This window comes from Podarcis filfolensis (genome assembly GCF_964270895.1).
Source record: "Podarcis filfolensis genome assembly, chromosome: 6".
Lineage (NCBI taxonomy): Eukaryota > Metazoa > Chordata > Lepidosauria > Squamata > Lacertidae > Podarcis > Podarcis filfolensis.
In genome coordinates, this window is record NC_139609.1 from 55,802,619 (window position 1) to 55,822,035 (window position 19,417).

General features: G+C 42.6%; 1 protein-coding gene across 6 annotated transcripts in view; it reads left to right on the forward strand.

Annotated features, from left to right (window-relative positions):
• The window catches only part of SCUBE3 (signal peptide, CUB domain and EGF like domain containing 3), a 114,146-nt gene that overhangs the window by 21,966 nt on the left and 72,763 nt on the right, over window positions 1–19,417 (forward strand). For all 6 annotated transcript variants that reach the window (XM_083617967.1, XM_083617969.1, XM_083617970.1 and 3 more), the window contains exons 2-3: window positions 2,725–2,847; window positions 5,597–5,722. In XM_083617967.1, coding sequence (XP_083474093.1) covers window positions 2,725–2,847; window positions 5,597–5,722 — 249 coding nt within the window. The remainder of the gene's footprint in view (window positions 1–2,724; window positions 2,848–5,596; window positions 5,723–19,417) is intronic.

Consider the following 19,417-nt stretch of genomic DNA (forward strand, 5'->3'; position numbering starts at 1 on the left):
GATCAGGGGGAAATGAGGAGGACAGGGGTAAATTCTTCCCCATTCCCTTTTAGCACAGGGGGACGCATGGATGGGCCTTTCACCTTCCAGATGTTGTTGGAATCCAACTTCTGTGAGCTCCCAGCCAGCATAGCCAATGGTGAAGGGTGATAGAAGTTGCAGCCCTTTTGGAGCTTCACAGGTTCCTCTCCCCTGTCCTACAGATTCAGGTGTCTGTTTTTGTTGTTGTTGAGTAACTATTTAGGATCTGGCTTTTTTCACACACTCTCATACTTTTTGAGAAACATAAAACTGTGGTGTCCTGTCCAGATGTCCTGTTCCCTGCAGCACCAAATTCGAATTGCAAGTGTAACAGTAATCACAGGTGAAAAACCGCAAACAGAATTCAGTCAGAACTGAGATGAAATACACAGTGGTACCTCGGGTTAAATATGCTTCAGGTTACATACGCTTCAGGTTACAGACTCCGCTAACCCAGAAATAGTGCTTCAGGTTAAGAATTTTGCTTCAGGATGAGAACAGAAATCGTGCTCCGGTGGCTAAAGTGGTGCTTCAGGTTAAGAACAGTTTCAGGTTAAGAACGGACCTCCGGAATGAGTTAAGTACTTAACCTGAGATACTACTGTAATGGAATATTATATGACCTAAGAAGATGCATGTTTTGAAATAGTCTTCCTTTCTTTATTTCACATATTTATGAAGAGTTCTGAACTTGTTATTCCTCTGCAGCATCCTATCGGGCAAGTCCAGACCTGTTGTAACTTCAGCACCAGATCATGTACCTTTTGACTATTCTCTGGGCCTTAAGACCTAAAGCGTTGAACACTCCACCAACAATGCCTGGATTACAACCAGTAGAGGAAAAGCTGTAAAGGCTGTCATTGACAGAGCTTTATTCAAGATTCAGGCATGACCCAAATCTGACCATTTACCAACTGAACCACATCCTGAGCAAAGCCAGAGCTTATAGTTGTTATTAATCATGTTATTTCCTGAAGGACCTGAGAACAAGAGTTAGTCACTGTACTGTTGAGGCTTGGAAGGAGCCAGGTGAGCAATCTTAGTAACAATGCTCGGTAGAAGGAAGCCAAAAACTATTCACTTAGAAGAGGCCACAGTCATCTGCACTCACCACTAACTATGTCTCCTGCTGGCTTTGTAGATTCACAGAATTGTAGTGCTGAAAGAGGCACAAAGGCCGTCCAGTTCAGCTCCATGCAAGGAAGTGGAATCCTCTATACCAGATCACTCTGTGATGGAAGAATATAATGTAAATTATAGGGTTCTACAAGCAGAGCAGAAAGAGTCATAGTGAACCTTGCCAATAGTATATGTGGCATAAGGAATACGTTTAACAAGACAAAAGCTGCATTTCTCTTGCTGAGAATCTTGCCATTGATTCCCTTATTTGAATACTATTAATTGCATATCATATTTATGTTTATTACATGCAAACTGCCTGGTCCTATAAAAAGTTAGGTGTGTCTATTAAACTCAGTGGATTTAGATATGCCTAATTACTGCTAATGTCAGGCTGAATTTTTCCTCCTTTGCTATATAATAAACACAACAATTCAAAACTGTTGCCTGGTTTCTTATTAAGCTGAGATGTGCACAAGCTTTGTGCCCACTCAATTGGTATTTGTACTTCTCCTTCCCTCTTCACATCTTGGTGTATTGTGATTAACCCAGGAAGTTTCTGTCCACCATAGATTCCCTTTACATAGGGATGGGAATCTATAGTTACTATGATTGGAACAAGGCAGCATCTTAAACCAGTTGCAAACTATGGTTTGTAATCCTAGCATGTGCAAATCCTGGTAACCATAATTTCCAGTTCAAGTGTAACAGGACACTATGATTAATACGTTCAGGAAGTGTTGAATCATGTTGTAGGCGCAGGCATGGCCAAACTTGGCCCTCCAGATGTTTTGGGACTATAACTCCCATCATCCCTAGCTAACAGGACCAGTGATCAGGGATGATGGGAGTTGTAGTCCCAAAACATCCGGAGGGCCAAGTTTGGCCATGCCTGCTGTAGGGGAAATGAAGAGGAGGAGCAAGGAGGAGTATGTGGCACAAGGCTTGTGCTTATCTCAGCTAATTAAGATGTGATAGGTGCATCTGAATTGCAGCACTCTATTGTATCAAATGTTGTGCTCTCATATAGCATATAATTGATCTCCCTGTTTCGTGTAATGGCTGGATATTAATAGCTTATGTTTGATATACTGTCAGATTGACTAATACCATTATCTCTGTAATGTATGAATTCTGAAGCCATTCCCTTTTATTTAGTTCTGATTGTGCTCATCAGTGTTTAGCAAAGGCTAATTTTGCATCAGCCAAGGAAACCAGAAGAGAGACTGGGGGTAGGGGGCATTATTCATTTATGTGTGAGATTTTGTACGCAAACTTCACCACTAAGTCCCAGGGCAGAATTACAACAAAGGTTTGCTGCAATGGGTTTTCGCTACTGAGGAAGGTTTTGCCATAATCCTGGAAACTGACCTATTGCTCCAAAATGGGATCATCCTGGAAACTGGCTCCAAAATGCGATCATCCTGGAGCACAATCTTGATGCCTGGGGAGATTCAGCTGATAGGCCTGCTCTTCTGAATTCAGTTTGCAGGCTTCCCGACATAAAGGTTGTCTGGTGTGTTTAATGAAACTCAATAACTCAGGCTTTTATGATGTCATTTCCCCCCTCTCTTTCATTTGCAGATATTGACGAATGTGTTGATGGGACTGACAACTGCCACATTGACGCCATCTGCCAGAACACTCCCAAATCTTACAAATGCATCTGCAAATCTGGCTACACCGGAGATGGGAAGCACTGCAAAGGTAGGGAGAATAGGTCAGCCCATTGAAGCAAAGATGGGGAGGAAATGCTTGCACGCTCTTTTATGCTGTTTTATGCGGAGGGGCAAAAACCCATTATATTTCAAAGAGTTTTTTATTAGTTGTGTCTTAGCTGCAGTGAAGTTCCTTTGGTGTCTCTGAAAAATGTGAAGATCACTCTGCTACACTCACAGCCAATGTGGTCAGAATAATGGCTCTTCCAGATGGTTTTAATTTTATTTATTAAGCTAAATAAATGGATTATTCATTTTGTGCGGGGGTGAAACAGCATGGGGCTACCAGACTGCCTCTGGTTAGGCACTGATGAGGGAGAGGCTTGCTTAGCTTTAATAAGTATTCTCAGATAATTTCAGGGCCCTAGAGAATTTGGTGAGTTCTGTTTCAGCTTTCATTATCCTCCTTACCACCACCCCTGTCAGATGCAGTGGTCTCCACTGGTCAGCGTGGCTGAAAGAAACTTGCCCATGGTTATGGTGGACTGTGTGTACCTGTGTTCATAACAAGGGTGCTGATAAGTGGGGTTCCCTTCTACAACACAGGGACCCCACTTATGGGACATGCCCTGAAGGGTTTGTGGATCATAGAATGATAGAGCTGGAAGGGACCATAAGGGTCATCTAGTCCTGAGATCTCATGCTCCACCAACTGAGCCATCTCAGTTTATGTTCATCATGTTTGATAGCTTCCATTGAGATACAGTGGCTTGGAGAATGGCTGTAGCTCCATGGTAGAGCATCTGCTTTGCCCGCAGGAAGCCCCCAATTCAATCCCTAGCACCTTCAGGTAGGGCTGGGAAAGTCTTCCTTGTCTGACAGAAACCTGGAGAGCTGCTGTGAGTCGGTGTAGACAGTACTGAGTTGGTTGGATCAGTTGTCTGATTCAGTATAAGGCAGCTTCCTGTATCCCTGTAACCAGTGCTATTTTTCTAGAAAACACACAGCATGAACACCTCCCTTGTTCTCTTATAATGGCAATGGCGCCCACCTTGACAGGTGCCGGAACTGAGTTCCAGCTGACAAAAAGCCCTGCCTGTAATCTACCTCCCCATTGATGTGGAGGCCGCTCCCGAACAACCATAAACCCTGACCGCTGCAAATTGGCAGATACTGGGAGCTCTCGCACCAGCCAAGAAGTTCTTAAGCTGCAGCTGTGACTAGAAACAGGGTGGCCATCCCACCGTGCGGCTCTAATTCAACTGCATCTGTCAGGAGGAGGAGTGAGAGGCGAGGAGAAGGAATGGAGTGAAAGTAAGGAGGGACAGAGGACAGGGAAGAGAATGGAGGGGGTGACCAGGAGCCAAGGGGATGGTGAGGAGGGGAAAAGAAGCAGAAGATAGTAGAACACTCAAGCCAGAAGAGAATGTGGGGAAACTGAGACGCTGCACAATAAAGGACCTCAGGCAAGAAGGTTGTTGGGCTGATGCTCCCTCTTACTCTGAGACACCCCAAATAGCAGATGAATAGTCCCCAGATGTTTCTGTGGAGCACCCCTTTCCAAATTTAAAAACACTCATTTTAAAAACATTCTTAAAAAAACAAACACCAGCCTGTTTTTTGCTTTCTCCTTATCCATGGAGTTCTTGCTTGCAGTTTGAGCTTTTGTTGGGTGTCCAATAGGCTTTTCCAATAGGGTGGGTAGGTGGGTTGTGGCTATCTGAGTCTCTGTGTGTGTTATACATGTGGTATGTGGGCCTATGTGAGTGTGATCCTCAGTGCAGCCCTTGGACCGAAAAAGGTTAGCCATCCCTATCTTAAAATCCGTGCAGATGTGGCTGCCTCCGCCCTTCACAGATAGCCAGCCAAAATGGTCAGGGAATAATCTAATCTGTAGGACCTGAAGTGGTCCCAGACTGGACTGAATAGCCCTCATAGGCTTTCTTTACAGCAAAAAGGCTGCTACTAAGGCTCATACTTACATGTTGACCCAAGGGCTGAAACCTGGGTTAAATATAATTATGGGTTTTTTCCCCAGCAAACAGATTTGGTTTTCAGGAACGGTCTTTCTAAATCATGATGAACGCGACTCCCATCCCCAAAGTGCTGTCACAGTGTCATCTCATGTGATATTTTTTTCTGGCCCTTTCTTGCTGAAATCCTGAATCAAAGGAATGGCTAAATTACTCTGTGTCTGAGTTACTGGATTCCCCCCCCCCCCATGTGGTTCCACCAATTATTTTCAATCAAGCAACTTGGCCACCTCAGTGTTGGAGTTTTATCTCCAGTGAATGATCAAAGTATCAAGCCCATCTTGAAACAGAACTGAGAGAGCCAAACTCTGAGATCACATAATAAACAAGGACTTGTTTTGAGTGCATCCCTTTATCAAGTTTCCAATGGTACTGCATGCATAAATTCCTGATTGGATAATCAAAAACTAAAGGCTATGTTTCTGGGATTATGTTGGACAATGGTAGAGATGCATCCATCTTGCATTTAATATAGAAAACACAATTATGGTGGCTTTAACAAATGACCTGGTGCCAAAGTTTTGACCACGAGTGGCAGTTTCTGACAGGATACATAGTGGGTCATTTTGAACCATGTGACGTGTGAACAATTTTGTTGTAAGCTGCTTTGAGTTTATTGACGGCGAATACAATTGTTTGAACAATACTATTGATGGTCTAATAAACTCATAAACTCTAGCTAAAGCCCTTCAATGATTTTCATGCATGCGCTCAGTGAAAAGTTGGTAATTCTTGGACCGCTGATGTTCTCCATTCTATGTACAGATGTTGATGAATGTGAGCGTGACGACAATGCTGGCTGTGTCCATGAATGTGTCAACATCCCAGGGAATTATCGATGTACCTGCTACGATGGCTTCCGCCTGGCACATGACGGCCATAACTGCCTCGGTAAGAGATTCATGCATTGTCAAACTGTTTATATTCAAAACATATAAAAACAACAGTGTAAGATTTGCCATACAGACTTCCTATTTCAGAAGCAGCCTGAAACAAGAGCTCTCAGAGATATGAATATTTGCATTCTGGATCCAAAAGTTGAATTCTTTCTGTGAATTGCTGAGTGCAACTTTTCTGATTCAATTACATTGGCAGGCAGGTGTCCTCCAGAAATTCCTTTTTTGTGTGTGTGTCTCATAGCTGTTACGTATTTGGTCATAGAGCTCTGCATTGTTCAAAGCAGACAGAGGCAATGAGCTCTGAAATGTGCACTGTATCTGCTGAAGCATGCTTTCTTCGAATCCATTGTTTCTTCTCTGTTCTTTTGCACTGTCTTACGTATATTCAGTGGAAAGATGAAAAGCATCTTGGCCCAGAACTACAGTTGAAATGCAGCAGTTTTCTATTTCTGCTGACTCTGCCATCACGTGGCATTGCATAAACACCCCAGCTGTGAAGTTTTGCTGCAGGGTAGATTGATTCTCTATCTCATAGAGAAATACAAACTTTTCTGAAGTGGCTTCTTCTGTCAGGTTGAAGATTAAAGTCAAGATCTTTAACACTTTCTTGGGAGACAGAGATAAGGCAGCTGGATTTATTTTCCAAACAACCTATGGAGAAAAATCATGTTAGTGAATAAAGCTTCTTTTGTCTATCATTTTGTTCCAGTGGGGAAAAACAAGGGGTGGGGGAGAGATGGTAAAAGTTAATGTATGTTGAGTGAGTGCCTGTTATAAAAGCTTCTTCCTTTCCTTGCTTAAGTTATGTTAATCTCTTATCTTTAAGGATAGTGATCCCGGTTATAGTTCCTCATGTAGGAAAAGATGCTCTGCTGGGGCCTGGGATTGCCTGCCACCTCTGCTGCTGCCATCTTCTACCCCAGGCGTGAGAAAGAGAAAGTGCAGTGACTAGTACCCTTGAGCATTCAGATTGAACCTTTGTGGGGTAAACGCTGGGAGCATCTTGGTCCCTAATTCAGACACTCCTTCAGCTCTTGTTCTAGCAAGTGAGCAGGGCTACAGGTTTTCCTGAATACCGTCAGAGGCAGCATTCCTAGAAAAGTTGCCTGTCTGCAGCAAGTCTTGGCGAGCCCCTGGATTCTGCCAGCTGGCAAATGGATTGCCTGCCTGCCAGGGTGACTCACCGAGGCACTAGCGCAGGGATGAACAAAATCATTAGACTTGCAGGCACAAATGATGAGAAGAATTTAATTATGGGCTACAAAGTGCTTTCTTTTCCCTTTTGATTTCTGTGTTTTCAGGTGTCGTGCACCACTTGGGTTTTTACAATTCTGGAACACATTGTAAAGCAACAAAGAGGAGCGTATGAAGCATCAGGTATGGAGAACCTTTGGCCCTCCAGAACTACTACTCCCATCAGCCCAATGGTCAGGGCTGATAAGTGCTGCAGTTCAGCAACATCTGGAGGACCAAAGGTTTCCCACACCTGTCCTAGACAGAAAGCATATGCACTGCCACTGAGTCATAGTGGAAGTGGAATGATTCAGCTCCCCCCCTCCCCAGATTGTAATGATCAAAAGGGTTTCCATTCTTGATATGCAATGTGCTGCTCACCATATGTTGTTGTACTACAGCTCCCATCAACCTTAGCCAGCAAGGCCAGTAATCAAGGATGATTACCAGCAACATGTGGAGGGCACCACATTCAGAAACCTCAAGAAATCACAAGCTTGAAAATAAGGTTGTTAAAGCTAGTGCTATTTTTCTAGGAAAAGAAGTGCCAGAACTTACCATGGACATCTTCCTTGTTCTCTTATAATAGCGGGGGTACCCACCTGAGAGAGAGCTGTCATGATATACATATAGGGTGAAGCAGTACCCTATCCCATAGGATCTAGAATGCCATTGAGTTGCAAAAGTAGCATAGCCAAATCTGAGTTTGTCTCAATATTGTCCTCCCCACATGCATGAGAACTTTTCTTAAAGCCGCACAGAGTCTAGGTTGCTGACATCACAAATCCGCCTTCACACCTCTCATAGTAGCAAAAGTCTATATCGCTCTCATTGCTCATCTGTTAGGCCAGACTTGCTTTTTAGCCCTCTGTAAGCAAAAACCATTCACACACAGAAATGTAACTGTTCTGTCCTGGTTGCCATGCAGTTACTAAGGCTTGAACTACAGTATTTCTTATTAAAGTTGATACGTTCTTTGGCAAAGCTCATAATTTACATTTTCCATCCAATTGGGTTAAGAACACAATTTAACTTTTAAAAAGGATAGAATAGATTAAAGAGGTTTGATGCATGTTTTTAAAAGTATTATGTGTGATTATACCATAAGCATAAATGTCTCTAATAAACATTAACTTACTGTTGTTGTTTAGTCATGCCCGACTCTTCGTGACCCCATGGACCAGAGCACGCCAGGCACTCCTGTCTTCATTAACTTACTAGGTTGCCAAATATACAAGTTGGCCCTAGTGCTTCTGCATATTAGGGTAGCCAGCTTACTAAAGCCACAATACAAAGATACAATATGCATTTTAATTGCGGCACTTGTAGGAAAGATGGAATTTAAATGAGATGGGGAGGTATAAAAACAAACAAACAAACAAACAAACAAACAAACAAACAAACAAACAAACATGGATCTAGACCTCTAGTGAATGCCAGGGTGTTTAGTCACTTGCTTTTCTGTTAGTGACGTATCTCTGCCCCCTTTACCTCCTCTCATTACCAAATGCTGTTTCCTTCTCTGAGATGGGTTTTGGCTTCCTTGTGCAAATTTGCGCTGCGGGCGCATTCTGCAGCCCTGTATCCTATTCCACAGTTGCCTGCTTTCTGCAGCTATATTGGAGTAGTTTTCTGCAGGAACTGTTTTGTAAAACTTTGCTGTTAAAGCCCTGTATACTATTTTTGTTGTGTCTGGACATACGAGTTTAAGTAAAAACAGCAGCAACAGCTGGGATTCTTCAGAGTTATTTAAACACTGACATTTCATCAGTGAAATGCTGCCCCTCCCACCCTCACTGCCCCAGGGTCTCATGTTGAAAGATTGCAATCTCCAAGTTATATATTTCAAACACATTTTTAGGGGAAATTGCTGACAGGGGAGGTAGCTGGCTCTGAATTCTTACTCCCATGCAGTAAATCTGTGAGTGGAGAGCCGCTGATGGGATGATAGCAGTGTACAAGTCTTGAATGATTTTCTCCCCTTCTGTCCCTTCTCAGTTTAAGACACTTCCACACCAGGTATTTCCACACATTTGCAGTGTCTGAAGAACTTTTTTTTTTTTTTTTTTTGAGGAGGAAGACACAATGATATGCTTGAGTTTCATCCCATTTTTCCTCTTCCTGGAATAATCTGATCAATACTGTATAGATGTGAAAACTCCAAAGATGAGGCTGTTTCAAAATGGAACTATTCAGTGTTTGGAAGCAGTTTGTTTCTAACGTGTTATGTGATGTTTCTGGAGGGTGATTTCTAATGCCACACCGCCTTGGTTCCTGCTTGGCATAGCTAGGCACACCTGAGCCATTTTATTTCTGGGAGCAGCTATGGTAAGGTTAACAGGATTTTTCCAATTAATCCGGGGACACTTTTCAACTTCCTACTAAATAGATGGATTTTGTCAGGGGACAGATATGTAAATCTGGGGACTGTCTGCGGGAAACGGGGATGTCTGGTAACCTTAAGCTATGGAAAGGTTGTTGCTTTTGCTTCAGAGGTGGCAACCTTGCTCCGTATGGAATTTTATTTTATTTGTTTTTAGTATTGTAATGGGACTTGCGTACCATTAGAAAGCCTAGCCTGGAATTTATGAATGGCCCCTGTCTATCTTTCCTCACTTGGTTCTATAACATGAAAGCTTTTGAAGGTTGTCTGCTCTTCCTTGGTTGATATAACTGCACTGATTTTGGCATAACCTGGATGAGCTGTGTTCCCTTTTGATACTTTGCAAATTCTGCTGGCTTAATTGCCTACTAGTTTAGAACAACCTTGTTCCCACTAAGACCACAAAACCGGCCTTTTTTAAAAAAAACAACAACTGAGCACCATGTAAACAAAAATATTTTCTTATAGGCAGAAAATATAATGGAGGAGAGGTTTTCCCCTGATTTCGAATACAGCCACTTACTGTGTGCTGAGGTAGGAACGATGGGCAGAATTTCATTCTGTATCACAATGTGAGAATCAAATGCTGTGATTCCCAGCGCTTTACAGTCTTTGTAATAATCTGCAGCTTCCCACAAGGATCATTTAACATCTTTAATGTATCTAAATATCTAACATCAGTTGCCCCTGCTGCTGTGTGGGAGCTCACCTCTTTTTCCAATTAGCCCTGCTGTGGGCGGATGGGGGGGCAGGTTTTCCTCCCAGTGTAGAAGCCCCAGGATCCTGCTCTACTGACACAGGGTGAGCCCCACATCTGACCAAACAAATGAGTTAATAGCAAACATGATGAGAATCATAATATGGGGAGGAAGTGTGCAAATAAAGCCCAGGCCAAAACAAACCTTCAGCCTCACTTTGGAGAGCTTGAGTTCGCCTTGATCCGACAGTATGTATGAGCCACACTGTTGTCATTCATTTATAAAAACAAGAGATATCAGTGCTCAGGTTTGCTTGGAAATCACACCGCGACATGGTAGCCTTTCCCCACTCCTCACATCCAGATGCACGGGCATGGTGACTGTGGGAAAGAATTGTTTGTTTTATTGAGACAACTTATATATCCTGCTATTCCAATGCACTTGCATTGTGCAGGGTGGCTTGCAGGAAATTAAAAACAAAACAATCCCATAAGAAATAAAATCAACAGCATAAAAACAGAAACTAGCTTGGCAGATAAAAACAATTTTAAGCCAAGCATCATTCTACCAGATAAAATCAAACTGCCAGAAAAGGAAAGTTTTAACCAGTCATCAAAAAACAATAAGAGGGGTGGGTGTCAGACAGATCTCATGGGGTAAGGTGGATGCGACCACTGAGAAGGCCTTTTTATATTACTTTTTGGTTCTGTCCAGTTGTGCCTCAGCTATGGCTGGGAAATGGAGAAGAACCTCTGCAATAGATCCAAGCCATTTAGGCAGGCATAGGCAAACTCGGCCTTCCAGATGTTTTGAGACTATAATTCCCATCATCCTTGACAACTGGTCTTGTTAGCTAGGGATGATGGGAGTTGTAGTCCCAAAATATCTGGAGGGCTGAGTTTGCTTATGCCTGATTTAGTGCTTTAAATGGAACTAGGGTTGGTTTTATTGTTGTTCTGTGCTTCTTACTTGTCCAAGAGTTTCTGGTTCTTTATTGTATGTTCATTCTTATTCTCTTGCTTGAAATCATCATCTGGAAGATTTGTGGGTCCGTCCCCCAATTCTGAATGTTCAAATCAGTCTTAAAAACATACCTCACCCCCATTGGTTTTTTAAGATAGGTAATATAACTAACCATATTTTATCCCCCTACAGACCCATGTGTGTGGGTTAACAGACAAATTAATCAGCCTACTCCTTCTGTTTAAAAGCATGGGGCTGAGGAGAGTTTAAATCTCATTGTAAGCAGTTTAATTGAAAGCATAAAAAGAAATTAGTGGTTAGGCTGATCACCCCCTTTCATTAACCCGTTTATCAAAGAAACATACTACAGACTGCTGCAGAATAGGACCCCATGGGTCATATTGCCAACTAACACAAAGCACAGCGCACGTGCTCAGAGGCACTATTTCCCCCTGTTCAGGCTATGTGATAAGAAAAACGGGGCTCATCTATGCCTCTGTTTGTCCCACCATTGCCTTCTGGGGAAACCTGCTGTTTACCTCTGAATCAGATCAAACAGCAGATTGCTGTTTGTTCCAATTCAGTAGTAAAGAGTGTTTTCCAAGGGAAAGCTACATGTCAAATGCAAGACCACCTAGAAAGCATGGGACCAGTGGAAAACTGCTCAGACTCATTCTTTCTAGGCACGGCACAAGTGGAAGTGTGAGTGAGCCTGTATTCTAGTTGTAAAAGCAAAGTTGGTGAATATGCATTCTCCATTGAGAGAGATTGATTCGTTTCTGTAGTTTATCACAAGACCTAGAGCAGTGTCCAGACAAGATGCTAGAATGGCTGGGAGGTACCAACTTCACAGGTTTCAGTGCTGGCACCTGGTGCTAAAAGCAGATCGCTGTGCTGAGTTTAAGAACAACAGCAGCAAACTGTGTTTCCCAGTATACAATCTCCTGTCCACTTACTCCCTTTGCATTCTTTAGTCTTGCTATGCCAGGTATTGCTTTGACCCACGCATAGGAGTGGGCTTTTGATGTCTTGTAAGTTTGAAAGAGAAGCAAGGGGGAAAGATCGCTGTGCTGAGTTTAAAAACAACAGCAGCAAACTGTGTTTCCCAGCATACAATCTCCTGTCCACTTACTCCCTTTGCATTCTTTAGTCTTGCTATGCCAGGTATTGCTTTGACCCACGCATAGGAGTGGGCTTTTGATGTCTTGTAAGTTTGAAAGAGAAGCAAGGGGGAAAGGATAATTCTGGAACTATCTTCAAATCCCCTTGAAGTGGGAAAAATGGGCAGGGCAGATCTCATTCCAATTAGTGTATGTGGGGAAATCGCTAGTGAGCTTATTATGCGAGGATTATTCATGCATAAGCTTTCCATTAAACACAATCCAGTGGATTTGTTGTTCAACCCTAAACTCTACAGTTAAAACATCTGGAACTAGCCAAGGGTGGGGCAATTCTCCTGCTTTCCTTTCCCATTATATGGTGAGTCCAAGAAAAGGAAGGGAGGAACAAAGAGAGGCTGAATGGAAGAATAAATATTAAGTCAGATCCATGTTGAATATGGTTTTGGCAGAAGCGACAATGGGGCCAGTTGTCAGTGCACCTGTGGTCTTTCCCCCCCTCCTCTATGGCTCCATATGACACATGCTTTCCAGTTGAACACTTGAAGGAGGAAGAAGAGAAATATTGAATTGGTTCTTTCTTGGGAGGAAAAGTGGAAGATTCACTCTTAGTCTTTTTGCATCTTGTGTAAGGACTGAAGCAGCAACACCACACATTTCAGCCCACAGCGAAATGCGTGAGTGCCCCACATGCATGACCCGTGTACATATCACTATGGGTTGTTTATGTTTCCTTGGACATCTTATGCTGCATTATTATGAACTAATCCAGTAATTTTGGTTGTTATTTTAAAGATGCTTTTATGGTAATGGTTAACGTGATTTGTGTTAGCCTAGTTTGTTTTATGTGGGTTTGATGTTTTAACACCTTTGAATCAATATGATGATGGGGTTTACAAATCAAAGGGAATCAATCAATCAGTCAATGTACAAATGGTTAAATGTCCACCAACTTGATAATGGCTTTAACATGGAATTAGGCAAATTCATGGAGGATAAGGTTATCAATAACTATTAGCTGCAATAGCTGTTGGAGGCACAGTGCCTCTGAATACTGGTCGTTGGGTATCCTAGGTGGGGAGAGTCCAGTTGCACTCAGGTCCTGTTTATGTGCTTCTTGTTTGGCATTATGAGAACAGGATGCTGGAATAAATGGGCCTTTAGTCTGATCTGGCAGGGCTACTCCTATGTTTTTAGGTTCTATGAGACAGAAAAATGATGGAGTACAGAGGAAGAACAAGATTCCATCAGGCTTTCCTCTCAGACATGTCATTCCACACACTGTTTTCAGAGTCCATGTACATCAATAAAAACGAAGTTTTTAGTATAAACTAATAGCAATCCAATCACTAAAGGGGCACAAAAGTGTACAGCAGTAATGTTCGATGCAATGTTTTAAATGCAGCTTTTAGAAAACTGGTAGCTGTAGACTATACTGCTATCTTTTCTCATGACAAACCTGGGTCATTTCCTTCTGGTTTCTGCCTCCTGCAGAGCTGGTTTATTAACAGTTGATTTCAGGGAAGCTGAGTAAGAACTTTGACATTTAAAAACCAAGATCATTAATTTACTTGGCCTTGACAAGAACATCACTTGGGACTAGTACTGTAGGAATTAAGTGGCTGGGCTACACTTCTTTCTAGATATTTCTCACATCCATACACTCTTTTCTTACTGTCACCCAGTCAAACCTGTAAATCCATCTTCTGCTTCGTCTAACTTATCAGAGAGACACTACTTTCCTCAGCTTGAGGATCTCACCCTTCAAGCAGATGAGAGAAGAGAAAGGTAACTGTGTTCTGTTTATGTTCTGAAAATGCAACATGGCCTAGTGGTAAGGATGTCAGTGACACAATTGGGAATAAATACATCTTTGGAAGTATGTAAACAATGCCTTTCAATAGCTTAGAAGAGCAAAATTTAGCTCATAGAACTCAATGGGACTTATATCTGCATAGAACACAAGCTTCTTTTCTCCTGCTCTGGGGGGTGGGACCTGAACCAGTGGATTCAAGTTACAAGAAAGGAGATTCCAACTAAACATCAGGAAGAACTTTCTGACAGTAAGAGCTGTTTGACAGTGGAACAGATTTCCTCGGGAGTTGGTAAACTCTCCTTCCTTGGAGGTTTTAAAGCAGAGGTTGGCTGGCCGTCTTTAATGAATGTTTCAGTTGAGATTCTTCCATTGCAGGGGGTTGGACTGGATGACCCTCATGGTCCCTTCCAACTCAACAATTCTATGATTCTATGAATTCTACAATAAAAGGCTGATTTATCATGCTGTTGACTGAGAAGGGGAAAGGAAAGACTAATTTAAGGTCAGTAGCTGGGAGAACCATGAGCTGTTTTAAACCCAAATAGGGAAGCAGAAAATGACTAAATAAGGGGCCTGTAGCTGAGAGAAATGAAAGCCACTTTAACACACTCCAGACAGGAGGACCTATACTGATTGAAAGGTGCAGTCCTAAGTACCCTTTCTAGGGGTAAATTCCATTGAACCAAATGGGATTCACTTTGGAGTAAATGTATTAGGCTCTTGCCCCTGGCTTGTGTGTTGCAAAATTGTTACAGGGAAAAGAAACCTATATTAAGCGTTGAGTGGAACCATTGTTTTGATTCGTCTTCCAGATGATTTTGGAGGAGCTTTGCCCCAGCAGTACTAAAGACTCTATTGTGGAAAGATCTACATAACAGGCTGTGTTCTGTATTTGGCTGCCTTCCTATTCTGTAATATGGGAGAGAAAAATGTGTAGGTCTGAGGAAGGTATTACAGACTTGCCTCTTCCGAGACTTGTGGAAGTTTTTTTGGAACTAGGTTATTGCTAGAATAAATCCCATTATCATCCTTTTCTTTATCCCTAATAAGATTCCGAGTGACCTTTTGAACCAGAACAGGAATTTGAGCTGTTGTCCAAATCAAAGATGGGGATCTTTAGTCTTCTGCCTGTCTATGTTGCCTTTAATAAAATAGGCATTAGGTCTGCAGTCTCACTTTAGCTACTGGTTTTAACCAGCATCTTGTCTTTCTTGGGTTGACTTCAGGGAAATTATGGTTTCTTTATCAGTAAGAGTTTTACAGACAGTTATTGGCATGCAGGGGACTTAATGTGCCTAAGATAAAAATCACATTATTGAGAAAACACAGGAGCACACATGATCACAAACACACAGTCCTTTCTGCCTTGTTGAGGCCATCTGACGTAATCTGGCTATGGCTTAATCTAGCTGGAAATATATATATAGCTCCTTCGCACAAATGCATATGCAGAATATATGTTTCCCTTGACCTTTTCTACCACAAACTGATTTTCCATTATATTATTATTTCCCTTAAGGTTGTCTCTATTGTATCTGTGGACAGTTTTCTCCATTGAACACTGATACTGGCATGGGACACAGTTCTATTTAGAACAAAAGCTGCAAATTGCGTGATCAGGAGAATATTGTCTAGGTTAAATATGAGCAGTGGGAGGCCCTTTTATTACCCAGATCAAATTTTTCCAGTAACCATAGGCACTTGAAACAGCTTTCTAGCTATCCTCTATTGTCCTAATCGTTTGGACAGGTACAACAACCCTGTGAGGAAGGATTGATCTTACTTCATTTTACAGACATTGCCTGAGGCCTCCCAGGAATTCATGGCACGGGTGGGACTTGAATGCTTCTTGTTGGCACTTTGTGAGCTCAGTGCACCCTCTCTTTGTTTACAGATCATTTAATTGTAACAAGATGGGACTTGAAATCAGGCATCCAGGTCCAATTCTGTCTGCTAAACCAGTTACCTCTGTGCTAATCTTGCCACTACTCAGAGAATAGTTCAGAAAGGGAAGTCCTATTTGGGCTTTTCCCTCTATGCAGCAATTTGTCTGAAGGGAGAGAGCTGGCTGGCTTCACATCCACCACCACATCCTGCACCACCCTTACCCCTGCCATCCTATCACTGCTGGGAATGCCTGTAAAAGGGAGCCTGCTGTATGTCTACCAGTGCCTGCCAGTAATTAGGAGCTGTTGTCAGTTGTGGGCCTTAAGCAACCATTGAGGAAGAAACAGGAGTCAAGCTCAGTAGGCACTATTGCTGCTGTGTAGGCAAAATCCATGACAGACTGGGAGACCTTTATCTTCCTTCCAGATCACAGAAGAGCCAATGGCCTTCTGTGGATTCTTTCCCTTGAAGCTTGATGGCTTACCACAGAGGGTGGCAGCACACAAACCATGGGTCTCTGATCTTAGAGTTGGCAACTTCTGACACAACCTCAGCTTGGATTATGAGTCTTTCTTAGCCCCCAGCTACTGATTTACTTTGCTATGAGGTTATATGGACAGGTGAAAAGGATATTACTCGTTCCCAGAATATTTGTCCATGCTTAACTGCCACATTTTGTGGTGATTTTCCTTACTTTCTCAGTTGGTATGACTACATTTGGTTCTTTATGGATATTTTTGAATGGACTCCCTTGGGAAGTTGTGGACTCTTCTTCCTTGGAGGTTTTTAAGCAGAAGTTGGATGGTCGTCTGTCATGGATGCCTTAGTTGAGATTCCTGCCTTGCAGGGGGTTGAACTTGATGACTCTTGGGGTCCCTTCCAACTCTATGATTCTGTGTTTCAGAATCTGGAAGATCATGAGGCAAGACTCCAAAACACGCTAGTGCTATTTTAGAACGTTATTATTTGACAAATCATTGAGGAGTTTCTTTTGTTCTAAGCCATTTGCCTATAGTTTATATCTATACATCTTTCCTTTGGCGTCATAAATCTAGACATTGGCTCTGTACACATCATACCTCACATTCGAACCACATTTTCCCCCTCCAAGAATTCTGGACACTATAGTTTATTAAGGGTTGCTGGAAATTGTTAATCTGTGAGTGGTAAACTACAATGCCCAGAATTCCTGGAGGCAAATAATGTGCTTTAAAAGAACACTGTGTTGAACAACTTGGTTAAGCAGTCCTTAAAATGTTCATGTTTTGGGATAGAATCTTAATAGTTGGCAATAGTCTGCAAGACGCCATGCATGACAGTGCGTTTGACTTTTCTGTGCATATGAGCTAGTCTGTGTGTTTTAATTAGCCCCTTAGACATTTGTTCAGGTATTTGGGTCTGATCTGAAATTCCTTCTCTCTGCATGCTGTCATCGACCTGCTATTCTGACTTTTCCGGAGTCCGCTCCATGGCCCCACGGCTGATGTCCGAAGGGCTCAACTTTCCACTTAGCTGTTGGGCTTCAAATGCTCGAGTTCACAGGAGGTTTTCTTTGGCACTGGGCCTCTTGCCTTCTGTGTGTGTGTGTGTGTGTGTGTGTGTTGAGAAATGAGTTTGGTTGTATTTCTCTTCTGTTCTATGATAAAGTGTGTGAGGGATCCTGAGAGCAAGAAAATGCACCTTTCTCCTGCCTGAGGCACCAGCTCAGCACTCTACTTGGTCATCCATGATAACGTGAAGGAGAAGGTGTGTATTTCTAGCCACCAGTATTTCAAAAGATCAGACGTAAAGTGGCAGGCAGATACTGGATAAGCTTTCACAATAGGCTGAACCACTGCCATGATTAGATCTACATGTTCTGCTGGAAACTCGGTTATTTGGTTGACCACAAACTTGACATGAGCCAACAGTGTGACGCGGCAGCTAAAAAAGCGAATGCAATTCTGGGCTGCATCAATAGGAGTATAGCATCTACATCAAGGGAAGTAATAGTGCCACTGTATTCTGCTCTGGTCACACCTCACCTGGAGTACTGTGTCCAGTTCTGGGCAGCACAGTTCAAGAAGGACACTGAAAAACTGGAACGTGTCCAGAGGAGGGCAACCAAAATGGTCAAAGGCCTGGAAACGATGCCTTATGAGGAATGGCTAAGGGAGCTGGGCATGTTTAGCCTGGAGAAGAGGAGGTTAAGGGGTGATATGATAGCCATGTTCAAATATATAAAAAGATGTCATATAGAGGAGGGAGAAAGGTTGTTTTCTGCTGCTCCAGAGAAGCGGACACGGAGCAATGGATCCAAACTACAAGAAAGAAGATTCCACCTAAACATTAGGAATAACTTCCTGACAGTAAGAGCTGTTCAACAGTGGAATTTGCTGCCAAGGAGTGTGGTGGAGTCTCCTTCTTTGGAGGTCTTTAAGCAGAGGCTTGACAGCCATATGTCAGGAGTGCTCTGATGGTGTTTCCTGCTTGGCAGGGGGTTGGACTCGATGGCCCTTGTGGTCTCTTCCAACTCTATGATTCTATGATTCTATGATTTTTGGTTTTCCAGAAAGTATTGGATCAGAGATTATTAGTCAAGAAGGAGACATTGGAGTAATAGCAGCTTACAGAAAATGAGAGTTTGTTGGACTGCAGGCAGCAGAAATGACAGTCAGGAAAAAGATGTACATTTGTCACAATATTAGTAATATGTGAAGTTCTGGTCTTGAAAAGTACACAGGACAAGCAGGAAGTGGTGAGCAACAATAGTTGGGGGTATGTGAGACATACCAATAAAAAGCTAAAATAGTTAAGACATTACCTTAGATAAGAGATGAGTAAGAAGAAATGTGATTGAATGATATGAAGTAATAAGTCGCTTAGAAAATGTGGCCAGCAACTGGTTGTTAATGCTTTCATGTAAACTGTTGCCAAATTTGTTTGCTGGGTGGGTGTGTAGACACAGCCAACCTGCTGAGAGGCTGCTCCTGAGGGGTGATGCCATTCTGCCCTCTGGAATACCTTGGTCAGAAACAATCCAGATCCTTATGATATAGACATTGGAAGCAGACCTCCTAGTGCAACCCCCCCCCCAACAACACCCAACAGGAAGCCTTTAGGGTGGCTTCCACTTACTCTCTGAAAGCAATGCCTGCTGGTTCAGAAAACGTTAGTGCAAATTGGCTCTGCTCCACAACACCAGCTGTTCCTTTTTAAAAAAATAATTGTTATTGAATTTTCAATTTTACAAACAAAACAAACATTTTACATACCATTGAATATGCAGTGACCTCCCTCCCTCTCCTTCCTTGGTTCATTTTACAGTGGTACCTCAGGTTAAGTACTTAATTTGTTCCGGAGGTCTGTTCTTAACCTGAAACTGTTCTTAACCTGAAGCACCACTTTAGCTAATGGGGCCTCCCGCTGCCGCCGCACTGCCGGAGCTCGATTTCTGTTCTCATCCTGAAGCAAAGTTCTTAACCCAAGGTACTATTTCTGGGTTAGTGGAGTCTGTAACCTGAAGCATATGTAACCTGAAGCGTATGTAACCCGAGGTACCACTGTATTTATATTCACTTCCTGCATATTTTACTAAAACCATTTTTGT